This window comes from Danio rerio, chromosome 12 (genome assembly GCF_052040795.2).
Source record: "Danio rerio strain M-AB ecotype USA chromosome 12, GRCz13ab, whole genome shotgun sequence".
Taxonomy (NCBI): domain Eukaryota; kingdom Metazoa; phylum Chordata; class Actinopteri; order Cypriniformes; family Danionidae; genus Danio; species Danio rerio.
The window spans coordinates 9,792,647-9,811,668 of NC_141032.1; the positions used below are offsets into that span (position 1 = coordinate 9,792,647).

The 19,022-nt window shown below is 35.5% G+C and overlaps 1 protein-coding gene and 1 long non-coding RNA gene across 4 annotated transcripts in view; one reads left to right on the top strand and one right to left on the bottom strand.

Annotated features, from left to right (window-relative positions):
• Positions 1 to 19,022, bottom strand: part of LOC147841277 (uncharacterized) — a 38,273-nt gene that overhangs the window by 11,886 nt on the left and 7,365 nt on the right. The window lies entirely within an intron of this gene.
• The window catches only part of tubgcp2 (tubulin gamma complex component 2), a 36,321-nt gene that overhangs the window by 6,696 nt on the left and 10,603 nt on the right, over positions 1 to 19,022 (top strand). The window contains exons 8-15 of one of the 3 annotated variants that reach the window (XR_015503312.1): positions 807 to 996; positions 2,637 to 2,782; positions 2,966 to 3,146; positions 7,487 to 7,667; positions 10,782 to 12,396; positions 12,456 to 14,161; positions 14,247 to 14,367; positions 16,880 to 17,023. Coding sequence is in view for 1 of the 3 variants with exons in the window: in NM_200122.1 (NP_956416.1) it covers positions 807 to 996; positions 2,637 to 2,782; positions 2,966 to 3,146; positions 7,487 to 7,667; positions 10,782 to 10,954; positions 14,033 to 14,161; positions 14,247 to 14,367; positions 16,880 to 17,023 (1,265 nt within the window). In the remaining 2 variants the exon portion in view is untranslated. 3 annotated transcript variants of the gene reach the window in all.

Consider the following 19,022-nt stretch of genomic DNA (forward strand, 5'->3'; position numbering starts at 1 on the left):
TTTCTAGCTTATTCAAGCTACAAGGTACAATACGATGTTTGTCAAAACATCCTGGACAATAGGGTATATAGAGCTAGTGTTTTTCAGCCAATAATAAACTTCCGGTGAAAAGTTTTGTGACTATTTTCAATTTCATAAGGTTCCTTTTATAGCATTGATGTTGTACTGTAATTAAAATACAATGAGTTAAATAGACTTAAGCATTAATTTATTTGTTTGAGCGTAAAACGAGATGAAAGAGAGTGTAGATCCAAGTACTGTCAGTAGTAGCAGGCTAGCGCTGAAACTACTGGGGTAAAATTAAAAGACATGTGTTTAATTTCCATATTTTAAAGACATGGCGGGAAAAAATGTCTGATACTCACTTTTTATCGTATATCCACAAGATAGTGAAGATCGCTGAAGTTTAAAGAAATCAGACCTTAAATGTGGGGGTTTTGAAAAGATGTGACAGTTCACCGGAAGTAATTGGGCCGGCTGACTGAAAATTGAAAGTCCGTTTGCATATACCCCATTAGAAACATTCTTTGGTGCTTGACAACTTCTTATCTCAAACTTTGTTTGATGGCTCTATACAAATCATTAAAAAGTCAGCTAAAATACATATAATTTGTTGCTTGCATTGGTTTGTTTTTTTGTCATTAGGAAGTGCAAATCAAGATTTTATTCATAAGCATAAATATTGGCACATTTCCACATTGGTGCATTCCTGGCATGTTTCAGATATGGATATAGATAGCCAATGTAAATAAAAATAGCATGAATGTTGATGTGCTAATGCATTTTCTTCCTTGTCTTTCTTGTAGCCACTTCCGTTGAAAAGGGTGAGTGTATGGGTGGCTCGACCCTCAGCCTGCTTCATGATCGCACTTTCAATTACACCGGAGACAGCCAGGCTCAAGAGCTCTGCCTCTATCTGACCAAAGCAGCCAGTGTTCCCTACTTTGAAATACTCGAGAAGTGGATCTATAGGGGCATCATTAAAGATCCGTACAGGTACAGTGTCACCTCTGACAAACCATTGAGCCATGAGGCATTCAGGACTCTTACTGAGAACACCTTGTAAATTACAGTTTATATCTGAATACGTTTATTTTTTATTTTTTGAAGTAGCAAATTCTAAATGTAACTTAAATATGTTAAAAGACTGCTCACATTAGGGATGAGAGTTGTAAGTGTAATTGAATGAACTATTCTTATTAGATTTTTCCTCAGTTTAATAATGCAAATTCTGACGGACAATCAAAATTCGCCACTCATGATAAATATGCAGCATAATGTACAGCATATTGATTTTTATATAAAGCCCTGGAAAAGAAGTTTGAGATTCTCAGTTTCTCAGGATTTATCATTAATGTTTATGTGTTTGAGGAACAAAAATATTTAGCCTTAATTCTTTAAAGTACTGATTTATATTCATATTATATTTGAAATAACAAATATAGAGCATTTTTTACAGCCGTTCATTCACATCTGCAGCTGATGACAGAACCGCAGAAACCATTGCTACTTCATCGACGTCACTTTACAGCTACTATTTGAATGATTCTCTAGCTTAAACGTCTAAAGTGATGACAAAACAGATGATTTTGCTGACATTTTAAGATTATAAGGCTGAGCGGCATGAAATGCCATCAGTATACAGAGATTTCCCAGTATTTCTCTGTTGCTATTAGGATATCACTACCAGAGTACTGTTATAAATACAACACTACAACATACAAAAGAGAGATCGACTTAGAATGTCACTTACTTGTTTAATAATCATTTGATCAGCTGTAGTTTAAAATTATGATTGAGATTTTCTCCTCTAAGGGCTTATTATGCGGTCTCTGTCGCCATCTTGTGGCAGAACGTCAACCGTCTATGCTCTGCTCAGTATGACAGGTTGATGGATGCTTATGCGCCTCACCTCCAAAATTATAAATATTTTAAAATAGGCACTATCCTTATAAGTAAACTGCAAAGTTACCACCTAAACAACTACATTTTGACCTAAAAAAGCATTATGTTGTCCGACATTATGTTGTCCAACAGATGCAATATTTATTGGTCTGCTGTCACTCTATTGTGGGCGGAGTAATACAGAAGGGTGAGGAGGCTGTACGAGTGCTGTTATTGCAGAATATTGCATGGCTGTCAGCCAATCAGATTGGAAAACCAGACAGAACTGTTGTAAAAATAAATATATTATACTTAATCAGTTAACTACATAATGCTCCAGTGTGTATTATAGAAAATAAAGATTGATGGATTGTAAATAGATGGTTGGAGAGACAGTTACAAATATTAAGTATTATTATATAATTAATATTAACCGTTATATATTTACAGTAATCAGTTAACTACAGAATTCCCCAGTGTGCGTTATAATTTAGAGTTTAAAGAATTAACAATCATTTTGCTGGTAATTGTTTTTTTCTTGAGTTTATGGGACTCAAACAAGTCTTTGTGCTGATGAAGTCACTCTGCCTGGTTTTGTGTGGTTGTTGGTTTGCTCATCTAATACTCATGACTAAAGGAAACTCATTTTTAAACTTTGCTGACCATGAAAAAAACAGATCATATTGGATCATAATGGATCATATTGTACCACAGTAACAAGTATAGCATACTCTGTGTGTGTTTCTTTAAAGTGAATTCATGGTTGAGGAACATGAGCTGCAGAAAGAGAAGATTCAGGAGGATTATAATGACAAATACTGGGATCAAAGATACACTATCGTCCAGCACAGAATCCCATCATTCCTTCAGAAGATGGCAGATAAGATATTAAACACGGGTAAGGAGGCATCTATTAAACATTAATGTAAAACAGCTATATTTTAATGCACCAGTAAAATGTAGCTGCCTATGCAGAGGTTAAACAGCATTAGATTTAAACACAGTGGGAAGAGTTACTGCATTGCCATGTATCATGAAAGAATGAGGTGGGTATATAGATGTGATGACTTTCTCATTTCAGGCAAGTATCTGAATGTTGTGCGAGAGTGCGGTCGTGATGTAACCTGTCCAGACGCCAAAGAGGTTCTCTACACGCTTAAAGAGAGAGCGTATGTGGAGCAGATCGAAAAAGCATATTACTATGCCAGTAAGGTTCTGCTTGACTTCCTGATGGAGGAAAAGGAGCTTGTTTCACGCTTGAGGTAAAACTTAAAGCATTGAAATTGTTATCATGTCACATCACTGTAACTTACACATGAGTAGACATAGAAGAAAGTACTTTTACAGATGAGGCATGTACAGTTTCAATTCGATTTTAGCTTTCCAGAAGGATTTTCTTATTAAAAATAAAGGAATTTTACTAAAATTTACCTAATACATTTGTAAATAATAGCTAATAATATTTTGTGTGTTTTGCACATATTACATGGGAACAGCTCTTTCAAAAATAATAGCCAAAGTTATTTGAGTCATCTGGACCAAAGCTGTGACAAAGTTTTCCGACCAATTTAATCCATGATTCAGACTGACTTGTAAGATGCAGCATTAACACCTTTGGTGCTCTGGACTCTTATAATTCAATGATTCTGAAAATATGAATCATCAGATATTGTAGGGGTCTCAAGCTCAAATTGGCAGAGGGCCATATCAGTGACTGACAATTCATAGGAGGGCCAGTTTAATAGTCAAGCACAAGAAAAAACTGGAAACCTGATGCAATTGATGCATCTTAGGACATGAGGTTTATATTTCAAGCATTATCGGTCACCAGTTAAATACAAATCAGCATGTTTATCATGTCACAAAGCTGCTGAAAATATATATTTTATGAAAGATATATTTATGAAATATATACCCAGCTAATTGTTCCTTAACCAAACGTTTAACAGATAGCGTAAGAACAGCAGAAAGCAGTTTGGGGAACTTTAGTGACTTTACTGCCAATTGTTCTTCTCAGTATCTTTCTTTTTATGTAAAACTACAATAAAGAGAGGAAAAGTATGTATATATTCATATATACTTTAACATCTTCAAATGAACCAGCAGTAAAATTTTACTTATGTCCATAGTTTTTATATAAATCTTAATAAACATATGAGAAAAATCTGTTCGGCTAGAATGATTAGCCCCTTTAAGCTGTGTTTTTTTTTTGATAGTCTACAGAACAAAACATTGTTATACAATAACTTGCCTAATTACCCTAACCTTACTAGTTAACCTATAACCTAGTTAAACCTAAATGTCACTTTAAGCTGTATAGAAGTATCTTGAAAAATATCTAGTGAAATATTATTTACTGTCATCATGGCAAAGATAAAATAAATCAGCTATTAAATAATAAGTTATTAAATCTATTATGTTTAGAAATGTGTTGAAATAAATCTCTCCGTTAAACAGAAATTGGGGAGAAAAATAAACGGAGCTAATAATTCAGGGGGTTAATAATTCTGATTGCAACTGTAGGTGAATGGTAACTCAATTCCTGGAGGACCGCAGCTCTGCATAGTTTAGCTTTAACCAACTTCAACTCACACCTGCTTAATAGTCCATAATAGTCTTGAACACCTTGGTTAGTTGGATCAGCTGTGTTTGATTGAGGTTGGAGCAAAACTGTGGAGAGCTGCGGCCCTCCAGGAATCGAGTTTGAGACCAATTTTGAATTGAATATTAGCAAAATTATCATATTTGTTACACCACCTGCATAACGTGTAATCCATGAATAAGTGTTTGTACAAAAAATATGTGGAATAAAACTGATAATCAAACGACCCTTGAATATTTATAAAAATAGAGCTTTAGCAAAAATAGAGCACTCTTCAGACATATATTTCAACGTTTAAGCCCCAGAAATAATATGCATGTACGTTACTCTTGTATAATATGCATGTGCGTACAGTACACTGAGAGAAACTGAAAGTAAACCACATATATCGTACAGTACTTTGAATGTCCAGTAGGTGGCGATTACATGCGACTGCACAAAAATTATAGTAAATCAAAAATATATGTTTTGGTGGGCCGAATCTCGTTATATTTTTGATCCCAGTTGCGGGCCGGAGAGAGTGTAAATGGCTCGCAGGCTGACAGTTTGGACCATTTACTAAACTTTAAGGGATAGTTCACCCAAAACTTTTTTTTTTTTAGTCACCCAACTTTCTTCTGTTGTATGAACATGAAAGAAACAAAAAAACAATGAAAACTGGAAATCTTTAACCGTTGATCTTCATAGTATTTGTTTTTCCTACTATGCACATCAATGGTTACATGTTTTCAGCTCTCTTTAAAATTTCTTCCTAAGTATTCAACAGAAAAAAAAGAAACTCAGAAAAAATTGTAATCACGTAAAAGTGAGTAAATTTTCATTTTTGGGCGAACTATATTTTTAGTATTTTATTTCAAACTCTTAGATAGAACTCTTTGAAATCAAAACTTTGACTATTTAAAAAAGTGCACTTAGGGCATGTCCAAAACCACTATTTGTAGTTTAATGATAGTAAAAATGGTTGGTACGCCAGGCACAGGATCTTTAAGAGCTGTCCCTGTTTTTTTAATGAGTAATGGATGTGTCTAGAACAAAACAGGCAATAAAACAATCTCCCATTCTCTTTAAAGGCTATTGAGAATGCTTCTTGCTGCAGTAATATTGTGCCATTGACTTTAGACCAGATTTCAGTTAGTTATGCTCTGTCTAATTCAGTTGCCTCAAAATAGCACACACCTGCACTGGTCAGTGGCATAGGCAGTTGAATTATATTGAGTTGATGTGAACCACTTTGGTAGTTGCAGGTCAAGAAAGCACATTTCAGCTTCTGTTAATCAAATTGTATACTTAATACTTCATTTACTTTAGACAATTTTTTTTATTGTCAAAGTGTTGGTTACATGGGTTACAAATAAATATAAATTCTCTCAGGTTTAATTAAAGGTTTTTCTGTATGTCTTGAGGAAGAACAAGTGTCTAATACATTTGGAATGACACAAAGATGAGAAATTACAAAAATAACATTATTAAATTGTCATTTTTGGGTGAAATAACCACTGGATAATTTTCACCGATCTGTAAATGAAAATGTTTTTGTTATGTCATTATTAATTTGTAACATGTACAGCATGTGTACTGTTTAACACCCCTAAAATATAGTTCATTTGAAAGTGTGTACCAATACAAGCACTGAAGTTTAGCTTTTCATCCAACATCAACTTTATTTCTCTTTAAAAGTTATTAGCGCTAGAGTGTGTCTTTGTGCTTAAGGGCCCTATCATACACCCGGAGCAAGAGGCGACGCAATTGTTTGCTAGTTTTAGTTTGCACAAGAGTCGTTTTTGACGTTTTGCGTTACACTGTTTAAATAGCAAATGCATTTGCGCTCTTATGTGCGCCCATAGGCGTTCTAGTCTAAAAAAGGAGGCGTGTTGAGGCGCATTGCTGGCACGTTGCTATTTTGAGGGACTGTAATAGACTGTTCTATAGACCAGAACAAAGCCGGACTAAAGTCCAGCGCAGAGTGCATTAGTTGTGTGCCTCGCTTACACATTAAGGCAGCAACACGCAAATATCTTTACATATGAAAAATAATTAAAATATTAAGTATATATATAGGATAAAATAAGGATAAATATTACAAAACATTATTTTCTAGCCTACATAAATATAAAAACCATACTTTCATGCCCTCTAATCTCGGGGGGGCTTTTTCAGTTCATTCATGACAATTTGCTTTTGTATATTGTTATCACTATTATCAGAATTATTTATTAAATGCATATTTATATTTGTTTTATTAAAAACAAGCTTAGATTTGTCCACTTGTCAGGTTTTAGACCATATGGGGCACAGCATGTGTTTTTGGATATAACCCTGTTTATTTATTCGTTTGCTGGAAATTAGAACTGAATTTAGAAATAGTTTTTAAACAAATCTTTGCGCTTAACAAACGCAATTAATTAAAGTTTCCCTATCCACGAGAGCGAAAGTAAATAATGAAGAGGCTCATTCTCTCATTCTCACGCTGTAGATGCTCTGTTTAACTGTTTTCTTGCTAGTGAAATGCTCAGTTTTTCTACTTACAAAGTCCATCATGTAAATAGCAAATGCGCTATGGCGTGACGCAACTGACTCTTGAATGGGAGATGAGACTCTGATTGGTTTATTCCCAAACACACCTATAACCTATAAAAAAATAAGCTCATCCCTTTTAGACCCTATTTTTTCCATCCTTAAAATAGTAAAAGTGGATTCTGACGCGCCCTTAATGCGTTTGCGCTCTGCGCTTTGGACTTTGCGCATGGATTGCCAAAATAGAGCCTTATGTTTTAAATGTCTCTGATTAAGTGGTCAGTAACATTTTTGTAGCAAAGTGACAATTTTTTGTGGTTTTGAAATGACGCTGTAATGACTAAATTTTCATCACGTACACTCAATGCTTTTTGTTTGTGTGTAATTAAAAACCAATATCTACCTTTGGTTTAATATGTAAAAAAGTACATTCGTATTAACTGCATAACACAGTAACTATCTTTTGTTTTACCCTTTACGGTGCAGGTCAATCAAACATTACTTTTTAATGGATAAAGGAGACTTTTTTGTGCATTTTATGGACCTGACGGAGGAGGAACTGAAGAAGCCGGTTGATGACATCATTCCTCCACGACTGGAAGCTCTGCTGGAGCTGGCCTTGAGGATGAGCACTGCCAACACTGATCCATTTAAAGATGATTTAAAGGTAAAAAAAAAGCTCCTCTATGTTCTAGGCAATTACTTTAAAATTTGCAATATTTAATATACAGTGCTCAGCATGGGCAACTGAGTACAGCCCATTTTGAAAATGAATATGTTTATCAATTTCTCCATGAATATAAGCAATGTATTTTGGTGAATTTAAACAAAACAGACTTATTAAACATATATTTATTAAAATAATATTTTAGTCACCAAACATATTAAGAAATTGAAACATTACAATACGATTAAATTCAAGCTAAATATTGCAAAAACTACAAAATTTCAACTAAATTTGTCAATTTTTTTGCTTATTTTGATTTTTTCTCTTTTATTTAACTTGTATAAAATATTTCCCATAACATAAATTTGTGTGTACTAGTTTTTGGGCCGTTATCTTAAATTATTTTGTTAGATAAGCTCCAGATTTGGCTTCAGTACTGACTAATCTAATGTATATGGACAAATATAATACTGTATAGCTTCCTATTAAAAATATTAATTTAGAAGATAGATTTGTGAGGGGTGTACTCATATATGCTGAGCACTGTATATGATTGTGCATTATACATACGTTTTCCATTAGAAAATATGCTAAATTAGCTGAAATTGATTGATGCAAACTACTGCATATAAACAAAAAGTTCATGTGAAATTAAAATTTATCATGTGTATTTTTGCTAGCACACATTGTTATTGTTTTGGTAAACAAGTTAATCCACTGAAAAACAACAACAACTTTGTTTTGGTAATCTTCAATAAATTCTGAGAATTTGCTCCCACGACTGGAGTGGCAGTCCTTCTCTGTTGACGTCAATTTGACGCCTTCAGCCACGATATTCTTAACCGTTCGTTTGCTTCAAGAGTATGGTGAACAAAGAAAGCCTGCCCCCTACTCAGTAATCTGTTTTAGTTGGAAGTACACCAACATACTGAAATAAATAAAGGTGTAACGGATCACAATCCACGCTTCGGAGCACACCTGACCCGCGGATTAGTCTAATAAATTTTTTTTACTTGTAGATTAATCCTAAATTTGTAACGATCGTAGAGAGATCACCTTCCGTGTCATTCAAATCACATGTATGAAAGCATTTAGGCTTTTCTGTAAAATATAATAATGATGGAAGAAGTTGGGGTAGGTTATTCGGAATGTGGTGAGTTTCTTAGGTTATTAAGGGTGTTTATTAGGGATGTAACGGTATTGTAAATACCGGAAAACCCTAAAGCGGGTGTTGTCGCTGCGCGCGTACTGAATAGCGGTGTTGTCGCGCGAGTTCTTATCAGCTGTTATCGCGCGCGTTCTGATCAGCTGTGTTGTCGCGCGCGTTCTGATCAGCTGTGTTGTCGCGCGAGGTCTTATCAGCTGTGTTGTCGCGCGCGTTCTGATCAGCTGTGTTGTCTCGCGCGTACTGTAAAGCGGGACGGAGGGTATGTCGCGTCGCGGGGGCACTTTTGATCATTTTGGAAGGGAACTTTCTATCCAAGACTAAAAAGGGCATGTGCACTGCACAGGTTGAGCCCTGTGTGTGCACGTGCCTGCAAGTTGGGGAATACGACTAATAATCAGTCATGGGGACTGCAGAAACACAGCACACTGTTCAGATTGATGCAGACATGAGACCTCTATCTTACTCATGGTTTGTCCTCTCAAGTGGGGGAAAGACAATGCACAACGTTACCCACTGCTGTCAACCTGGGCCAAGTCATATCTCTCTGTCCAAGAAACCTCAGTCCTAAATGAGAGGGTTTTTTTCTGTTGCAGGGGACATTGTAAATACCCAGAGATACCAGCTTTTACCAGATTATATTTATATGATAATTTTCCTTTAAACCCATCTCTATCTAAGTGAGTGAGTGATTAAATGTTGAATGTGATGAGTTTTCAACACTACTAAATTGAAACTTAATTTTTTACATGGTTTAATATTTTTTTGTTATTAAAATTGAAGTTCCTGTTTCAAAGCTTACAGATAGATAGCTAATTTGTATGTCATTGACACTTTTGGCACTTTTTTGGAGTATTTTCATAAGTTTTGTTTTTTCCTGTAAATGATTCAATAAATACCGTACCGTGACATTCATACCGAGGTATTACCGAACCGTGAAATTCTGATACCGTTACATCCCTAGTGTTTATTAATTCTTTGAATCCCTGCATTCACATCTGTTTAAAATTATGCAAAAATCAAGAAAGAGATTCAGTCTTTAGTTTTTTGAGTTAGTTATGAAGTTACAAACAGTCGAATAACACAGAAGTACTGGGATAACAGCTTATTGTTTAGATAAAAGCACTGATGTTCATAGTAAAGATTAAAATCACCATCATATGCATTTAACTTGACGTTATTTAACCAATAGGTGGTTAAAACCAGACATCAAAAATAACCCATGGAATAATTCTTTAAAAATGACACATCTAGCAATGAGTGAATAACTGAATCCTTTATTGAAAATGAGACTATAAATAAATATGGGTTATACAAATTATGTTACATTTATACATACATATCAGTAACAATGAATTTTTCACAATATTTTTCGATTCATTTTTATTCAGCTGATTATTTCTTCATTTTATTTTTGATAAAATGACAGCTTCTTAGTTCTGTTTGTTAAAACCATAAGTGTCTTGCAGTGCTTTTTTTGTAATAAATGGAAAGTAAAATACATTTGTTTCCTCCCCTTTTTGGCTGATCGGAAAAATGGTCCGATCCGTGACTAAAAAACCATAATGTGATCTGAACCGTGTGATTTGTGATTTGTTACACCACTAGAAATAAACCTTTCAGCAACTTCCAGTTCAACACATTTTTATAATGTCATAAAACCTGATATTCGTTAATAATTTTTTCGTGAATCTTAACGCTGACAATGCCTGCTTTTTCCCCAAAGCATCCTCACAAGAAACCACTGAAAGAAAGGCAAATTTAAAATGGAAACGTTTTCTGCCAATTTACTGTTTTGTGTGAAAGTGGCTGTTGTCACCCATCTAAATGGTGGTTATCGAGGTGTAGAAGATTCTCCTTAATGAATGGAAAATGATGCGCAGTTGCCCGAAACTAGGCAATAGGTCATCATTAAAACTGCATTATTTAACAGCATTTTTCTCTTCCAGATTGACCTGATGCCCCATGATGTAATCACTCAGCTGTTACGTGTCCTCGCTATTGATACCAAACAGGAGAAAGCCATAATTAATGCAGAGCCCACAGAGGTGTCACTTAGCGGTCTAGAGGCTTTCTCTTTCGACTACATCGTCAAGTGGCCACTTTCACTCATAATTAACAGGTATTTTTAATTAACAGGTATGTTTTTGTGTATGGCTGTAACTATTACCCTGTGCTTCATAAAAAAACATTGTTTTATAATTTACCCAACTTTTATTTGTCTTGTTCCAAACCTACATTTCATGCAGTTAAGGTCCAATCATATGTACTTCTGTGTTGCAAGTTGCAATTTCAAAATTTCTGCGGATATTTCACATTTACACTGTGATCAAAACTGTCATTACACATTTATACACTACATTTTACACACTAAGCAAATGAAAATTTCATATGTAATTGTCACATATCTTCAAGTCCAATTAGAAGTTACCCACAAACAGACACTATATGACTTGAAAATGTTGTAGATTATGTACGAAGTCAGAAATGTGGCATTACTAAAAGATGCACATTACTCACTTTACCTTTGGTAACATGTTTTGATGTTTAATGTGTAACATTACATGCTTCACGATTTAGAAATGTCACAATGTTACAGTTTAAGCATTGGAAGGGTCACACATTATGCACGTCATGATTGGGAAATATTTTCTTCTACACTAAGCAATTAGAAGTGTCACAATAAGCACTTCAGGATTGGGAAATGTTACATTACACGTTAAGAATCGGAAGTGTCGCACTACTCACTTCACGGTTGGAAAATGTTGGATCTTACACATTAACCATCGGAAGTGTCACATTACACATTTTATGATTGGGAAATGTTACACGTTAAGAATAGGAAGTGTCACAAATTGTTCACATCACGACTTTAAAATGTTATATGTTAAATGTTTTAGACGTGTCAAACATTACCCACTTCTCGATTAAAAATGTTATGCGTTGCACTTTAACCATCGGAAGTGTCACATTACGCATTTCACGATTGGCAATTGTTATGCGTTGCACATTAACCATTGGAAGTGTCATATTCCGCATTTCACGATTGGCAAATGTTATGCGTTGCACATTAACCATTGGAAGTATCACATTACGCACTTCACGATTGGGAAATGTTATGTGTTGCACATTAACCATCGGAAGTGTCACACTACGCACTTCATGATTGGGAAATGGTATACGTTGCACATTAACCATCGGAAGTGTCACATTCCACATTTCACGATTGGTAAATGTTAAGCGTTGCACATTAACCATCGGAAGTGTCATATTACGCACTTCACGATTTACAAATGTTATGCGTTGCACAATAACCATTGGAAGTGTCACATTACGCACTTCATGATTGGAAAATGTTATGGGTTGCACATTAACCATCGGAAGTGTCACATTACGCACTTCACAATTGGGAAATGTTATGCGTTGCACATTAACCATCGGAAGCGTCACATTCCGCATTTCACGATTGGCAAATGTTATGGTTGCACATTAATCATTGGAAGTGTCAAATTACGCACTTCACAATTGGAAAATGTTATGCGTTGCACATTAATAATCGGAATTGTCATATTACGCACTTCACGGTTGGCAAGTGTTATGCGTTGCACATTAATCAATGGAAGTGTCACATTACGCACTTCACGATTGGGAAATGTTATGCGTTGCATACTAACCATCAGAGGTGTCACATTACGCACTTCACGATTGGGAAATGTTATGCGTTGCGCATTAACCATCGGAAGTGTCACATAACGCACTTAGCGATTGGGTAATGTTACACGTTAAGAATTGGAAGTGTCACAAATTGTTCACTTCACATCTGGAAAATGTTATGTGTTAAATGCTTTAGTGGTTTCAAACATTACGCACTTCACAACTGAGAAATATTGTTAAACATTAAGCATTGGAAGTGTCAAACATTAAACACTACATGATTGGAAAATGTTATGCGTTGTACAGTAAGAATCGGAAGTGTAACACTACTTCATGATTGGGAAATAATAATAAACCTTAAGCATTTGAAGTGTCAAACATTACACATTTCACAATTAGGAAATATTATGTTATACATTAAGAATCGGAAGTGTAACATGCTTTACCTCACTATTACGTGATCTTAGGGCATACTCACACTGTGTACAGTTGCCTTGAACAGGGCCAAAGCACGCTTGTGCCTCCTCCCGTCTCCCCCGATGACCCGCACTCACATAACATTCGGGCCTAGGCACGCTTACGTCATCGATGCTGCGCTGTTCAGTAAGAAGCGCTCTCGCTCAGCACAGCAGAGATTTCTTGAGTTGTATTGTTTAAGTTGTTTGATATGCAGTGACAATAGTCAAATATTATGTAGAACAGATCCACCATTGCTGACGCTCATAAACAATCATAAAGTCCTTGTGCTGCAGGAATTAGGAAGTTTGCTGAAGGTGCAGCTGTTGTGCAGTGAGGGGTTTGCGTCTTTAATAATCTATGACAGTTTGTTTTCATTGAACAGTAAGAATGATTAATAAATCCATATGAAACAGTCCCATAAAAGTTACGTCTCGTTTTCAGTTTCGGGCTCATGCGCGCTTTGCACTCAAACATCAAGCATACCGTACCTGAGCCCAAGTGAACCATGCTCTGGCACACCTCTTCCAACCGGGCCAGGGCCGGCCAAGTGAACTGTGCCTGAGCAAATTCAGAGCACTCATACTTCTCAAACAATCTGGGAAACGGGTCTGGGCACAGTTCGGATAGCATAGTGTAAGTGGGCCCTTACATGTTACACACCAAGCAATCAGAAGTGTCACTCATTACACAGGTCACAATTGGGAAGTGTTTGATTGTTATACTACACTACTACTACTGTAAGTGATCAGAAATGCCAAATCTCACATTACATAATCAGAGCAATATTGCAAGTTACACACTGTATGACTGGATATTATGCAGTTTGAAATGTTTCACGTTACACACTACCTGATTGGAAATGTTGTATGTTGCAAATTTCCATGCACAAAATATTTTTCCCTAGGTTCAGGTGATGAATTTTCTGTGCTGAATTTCCATGTATTTTCTGTGCTGACAGGCAGAAACTGCATGGTTGGAAAGTGCATTACAACATTATAGACTTTTTACTGTACATTTTTTTTTCCACACACACAAAAAAAGACAGAACATTTGCCTTTAGAATAAAGCACTCAATGCTATTTTACAGGAAAGCCCTGACAAGATACCAGATGCTCTTCAGGCACATGTTTTACTGCAAGCACGTAGAAAGGCTGCTCTGTAATGTGTGGATCAGCAATAAAGCAACTAAGCAATATTCACTGCACACTGCGAAATGGTGAGACTAAATATATATTTGTTTTTTAATATTACACTATGTATCGTTAGATAAGCTCTTATTCGATTCATTTTGTCATTTGTAGGTTTGCTGCTGCCTTTGCATTGAGGCAACGGATGCTCAACTTTGTCCAGAACATTCAGTACTACATGATGTTTGAGGTTATGGAGCCCACATGGCACGTCATGGAGAACAACTTGAAGTCTGTGAGTCACTGAAATAAAATCTTGTTTTATTCTTCATAATTGAGGCCTGTGGTATATTTAATTGGACATATTGGACTATGCTGATTCTAACTAGGGATTGTAAGATAATTTAGGAATTTACCATCAGATGCCATGTTAACACCAACGACTGGGAGGATCTTAAAGTTTTCTCTCATTTTGATCAGTGCTCTTTTTCAAATATCTCTTCTTGACATCTTGTCATTTTTGCTTTTTCTCTAATTGTGATCTCTGTGTTAAGGGCAAAGATTTGTTTCAAAACTTTTTCTAAATTCAGTTTTAATGTCCAGCAAACTAATAAATAAACAATAATAATGAAGTGTGGTCAAAAAAAGAGTTATATCTAAATACACTTGCTATGCCCCATATGGTCCAAAACCTGACAGGAGGACAAATGTAAGCTTGTTTTTAATAAAACAAATATACATATGCATATAATAAATAATACTGCTAATAATAATACAATTATACAAAAGCAAGTTGTCATGAATAAACTGAATAAAGCCCCCCGATGTGAAGAAGGCATGGAGACAGTGGTTTTTATATTTATGTAGAAAGTAAAAATTTTTGTAATATTTTATTCCTTTAATTCTTTTGCACTTGTAAAGATATTCGTGTAATGCTGTACATGCTGTGTCTGTTAAGCAATGTGTAAACGAGGCGCACAACTAACGCGCTCTGTGCTGTAATTTAGACCTGCTTTCAGCAGGTCTATTGCACTATTTTAGGTCCTAGTTCCTACAATGTGCCCAACACACCTCTATTCTAGACCGGAACACCCATGAGTCCACACAGTGGCACAAATGGATTTGCTATTTAAACAACATGGTGGAAAACGGGAAAATTAACGTTACGTTGGTCTTAAAATACCAACACGTCGGAACAGACATGTCTTGCGCCTTATTGCACCATGTGTATGATAAGGACATATATATATGTGTGTATGTTTATACAACAGTTCCGTCTGGTTCTTGAATCTAATTGGCTGATAGCCGTGCAATATTTTGCCAGTAATATCACACGAAGGCCTCTTCACCCTTCACCTCTGTGTATTACTCCACCCACATAAAGCCAACAACAAGAAAGCTACAGTTTGATAAATATTACTGTTGTTAGACAACTAAATGTACTATTGAGGCTTTTTTAATTAAGAATGTAGTTGTTTAGATTGCAACTATGCAGTTTATTTGTAAGAATAGTGCCTATTTTAAAATATTTACAATTTCTGAGAGCTCGTCTGCGGCGGTTAACGTCTATCCACAGGATAGCGCCAGAACCGCATAATAAGCCCTTGCTCAGTGTGCTGTCTTAAGTGCAAATTAAAAAGCTGAAAAACGAAAGCCTCGTCGTTTTTGAGGTGGACCGAATAGAGTCAATAAGAAGCTGCGAATAAGAAGCTAAATTCAGCCTCGTCTCTCTTTATCGCAAACACAACAGCAGTCTGGTTAGATGGATGGCATTTCATGTCACGTTCAGCCTTATAATGTTAAAATGTGAGCAAAATTTGCTGTTTTGTCATTACCTTAAGTGGGTCACACACCAGAAGCGCCGCTTCACATTACGCTATAGAGAATCATTCAAATACTAGCTCTAAAGTGACGTGTGCTATGGCTGTATATCGGCACTGGTGGGAGGCGTGCGTTGGCACGAGGGCGCAGGCCGAGTATTTAGCTAGTATTTAAATGATAATATTGTAATATTGCTCATATATATATATATATGTATATATATGTATATATATATTGTGATATTGCTCATATATATATATATATATATATATATATATATATATATGTATATATATATATATATATATATATATGTATATGTATATATATATATGTATATATATATATGTATATATATATATATATATATATATATATATGTATATATGTATATATATATATATATATATATAAATGTATATATATATAAATGTATATATATATATATATATATGTATATGTATATATATATATATATATATATATATATATATATATATATATATATATATATATATATATATATATATATATAAAACTATATACAGTTGAAGAAATTCAACACTAAAACATATTCCATTGGCACAGCCAGGCCATTTAAAAAAAATCCTTAGTGTTTAGCGCTGTATAAGTCTAAATTTTCATTCATGTTGGTCTTAAAAGAGTCCTAAAAAGTCTTAAACTTGACTTTAAGACTTTGAAACCTGCAGAAACCCTGATACTATAACTAATGATAAATCATACATAATTATAATTGAAAAATAAATATTGCAGCGCTCAAATAATAACATCATCAACAACAACCTCAAAAATACTTTTCGAAGCCATTATGCATCAGTGCTGTTTTATATAAAGAGCAGCATAATAATAGTTCTTTCAGATAATGGTAATCAGGCTGTTATGTAATAATTGTGACAGCTCTAGCTGAGCACAAATGGACTTTAAATTATTTCTCAGTGTGTTCTTAATTGGCTTGTCTTTTTTAGGCGTCCAACATTGATGATGTGCTGTGTCACCACACCAGTTTCCTGGATAACTGTTTGAAAGACTGTATGCTCACCAACCCTGAACTGCTCCGGATCTTCTCCAAGCTCATGTCGGTCTGTGTCATGTTTACCAACTGTATGCAGGTAAAAAAAACACAGACATTATAGAGAGACATTCAGTATCAGTGAGAATTAATTTTTTATATTCTGAAAGAAGTCTCTTGGGGCTCATTCACACAGTTACTTTTATTTATTTTTTTATTTATTTAAAGGGTCACGAAACACCAAAACACATTTTTTGAGCTGTTGACAGTCGTATATGTGTCCCACACTGCTAAAAACACTATTAGGACACCTATATTTCACTAAAAAGTGTAAATTGGTTGTTTTTGCGTTATTTCAAGCAAATTCGTACTTCCTGTTTGAAACGAATTTTTGAAGCTGCGTCACGGTCATGACATAATAGCGTGTATTCCAGCATGTAGACTGGGCGTCTGTGCCAGAGTGAGTCTTATTACGTCTTACAGTGTGTTGCATTAATGCATGAGTAAGGCTTGGTTCAAACCAATCAGCACGCTCTATTGTGCAACTTCATTAATATTCATTAGTGTCACCGTCTTTACACCACAGAGACGCCACGTTGTGTTGGCAAAACAAGAGTGAAGTGTTGCTTTTACAGTTTGCTGCCATTAAGTTTCGTTTTCATTTTCTCTCTGTGAGAGCTTATCTGGATCACGTGTGGATTAACAGTGTACGCGACGCTCGACAACAATAATTTACGTGTCTAAGGGGGATTATTGTTTACCTGAGAGCTGTTCTCATCTGCAAACGCTGAAATCCGGATTCCGGATGTAGTCTTCTCTTCATAAAGACGCGGCTCTAGTTGCTGGTGATTGTCCTGTCTCTACAGATTTGGTAAGTGAGCGACCAGTGCTCTTTGTATATTCAGTTTGTTCGTATCAAATAAGTTAACTATTGCATTGAGTGCAAACATGTTAGCACCGCATTTTGTGACCGGAATAACACACGCGGCTTTCGGATGCTACCTGCCGTGTGCATCTAAGTTTCCGGGAAATGCGGAGGTTTTTTTCTCTCATTCGCCGTGCGGTATCAAACATTGCATGAAAAATACAGGCTTAGAGCAGTTCCTCGAATCAAATATCTCGTTTGTCGCGAGGGGCATGAATGAATTCCCTGAATGAAAGAGCCGAACTGCAGTTAAAGTCCGACATTTAATAATTTGGCAAATAATTCGACTACAGATGTCCATGTAGGTTAAACACCATCCCTTTCTCCTGTGTATTTTGACTGAAACTCGCGCGTGCCCAAATAGACACTCCCACACCCTCCCACTTTAGTTTCTCCGACACTCCCCCCTAAACAGAGCTGGACACCCCCACTTTTCTGACTTTTTCCAAAGAAGAGGTGTGAAAACACCCTGCTGAAACGAGGGGGTTTCATGGTCCTTTAAATTTTTCCACAATATAAAAATGCGCTTGACGGAAGTGCATGACGGTTATGATCCTGTCTCTAACCTTTTAAAGTGGCGAGTTTTTATACACTATTTCAAGTTAAAAGAGCTTTTACATGCAGTGCCATTGCTCAATGTCAGTTCCAAAACAGTGGACCAATCAGAAGAACTCAGAGGCGGGGCTGACTTCATACTCGTTTGCTCTTTGCTGTGTTTCTTTAAAAACCATTCCTGTGTGATGTGTCTCACATTTTTAGACATAAAAATTACGCTCTATGATTGGAGCCTTAGAATCACCAAGGCTGCATGTATGAGATCAAAAATAGTATTACAAGCAGTCAGTCATTTTATAAAACTTTATCACAATATAAAATAACAGTTTTTAATGGAATTAAATTATGAAAAGTAATTTATTCCTGTGATGTCAATAGCACAACTTCAGCAGTTATGTCTTAGGTTTGACAGTCATGGGATCTTTCAGAAATCATTCAAATGATGATGCAGATTTGCTGCTCAAGTCACCTAATTCATTTTCTTTTGCTGACTAGAATGTTCAAAACATTTACTTGATAATCTTTTGTAAAATAAATGTCTTTACTATCACTTACTGGAGGTTTCAGCAAGTTAAATGTAAGACTTTTTAAGACATTTTTAAGACCATTATGAATGAAA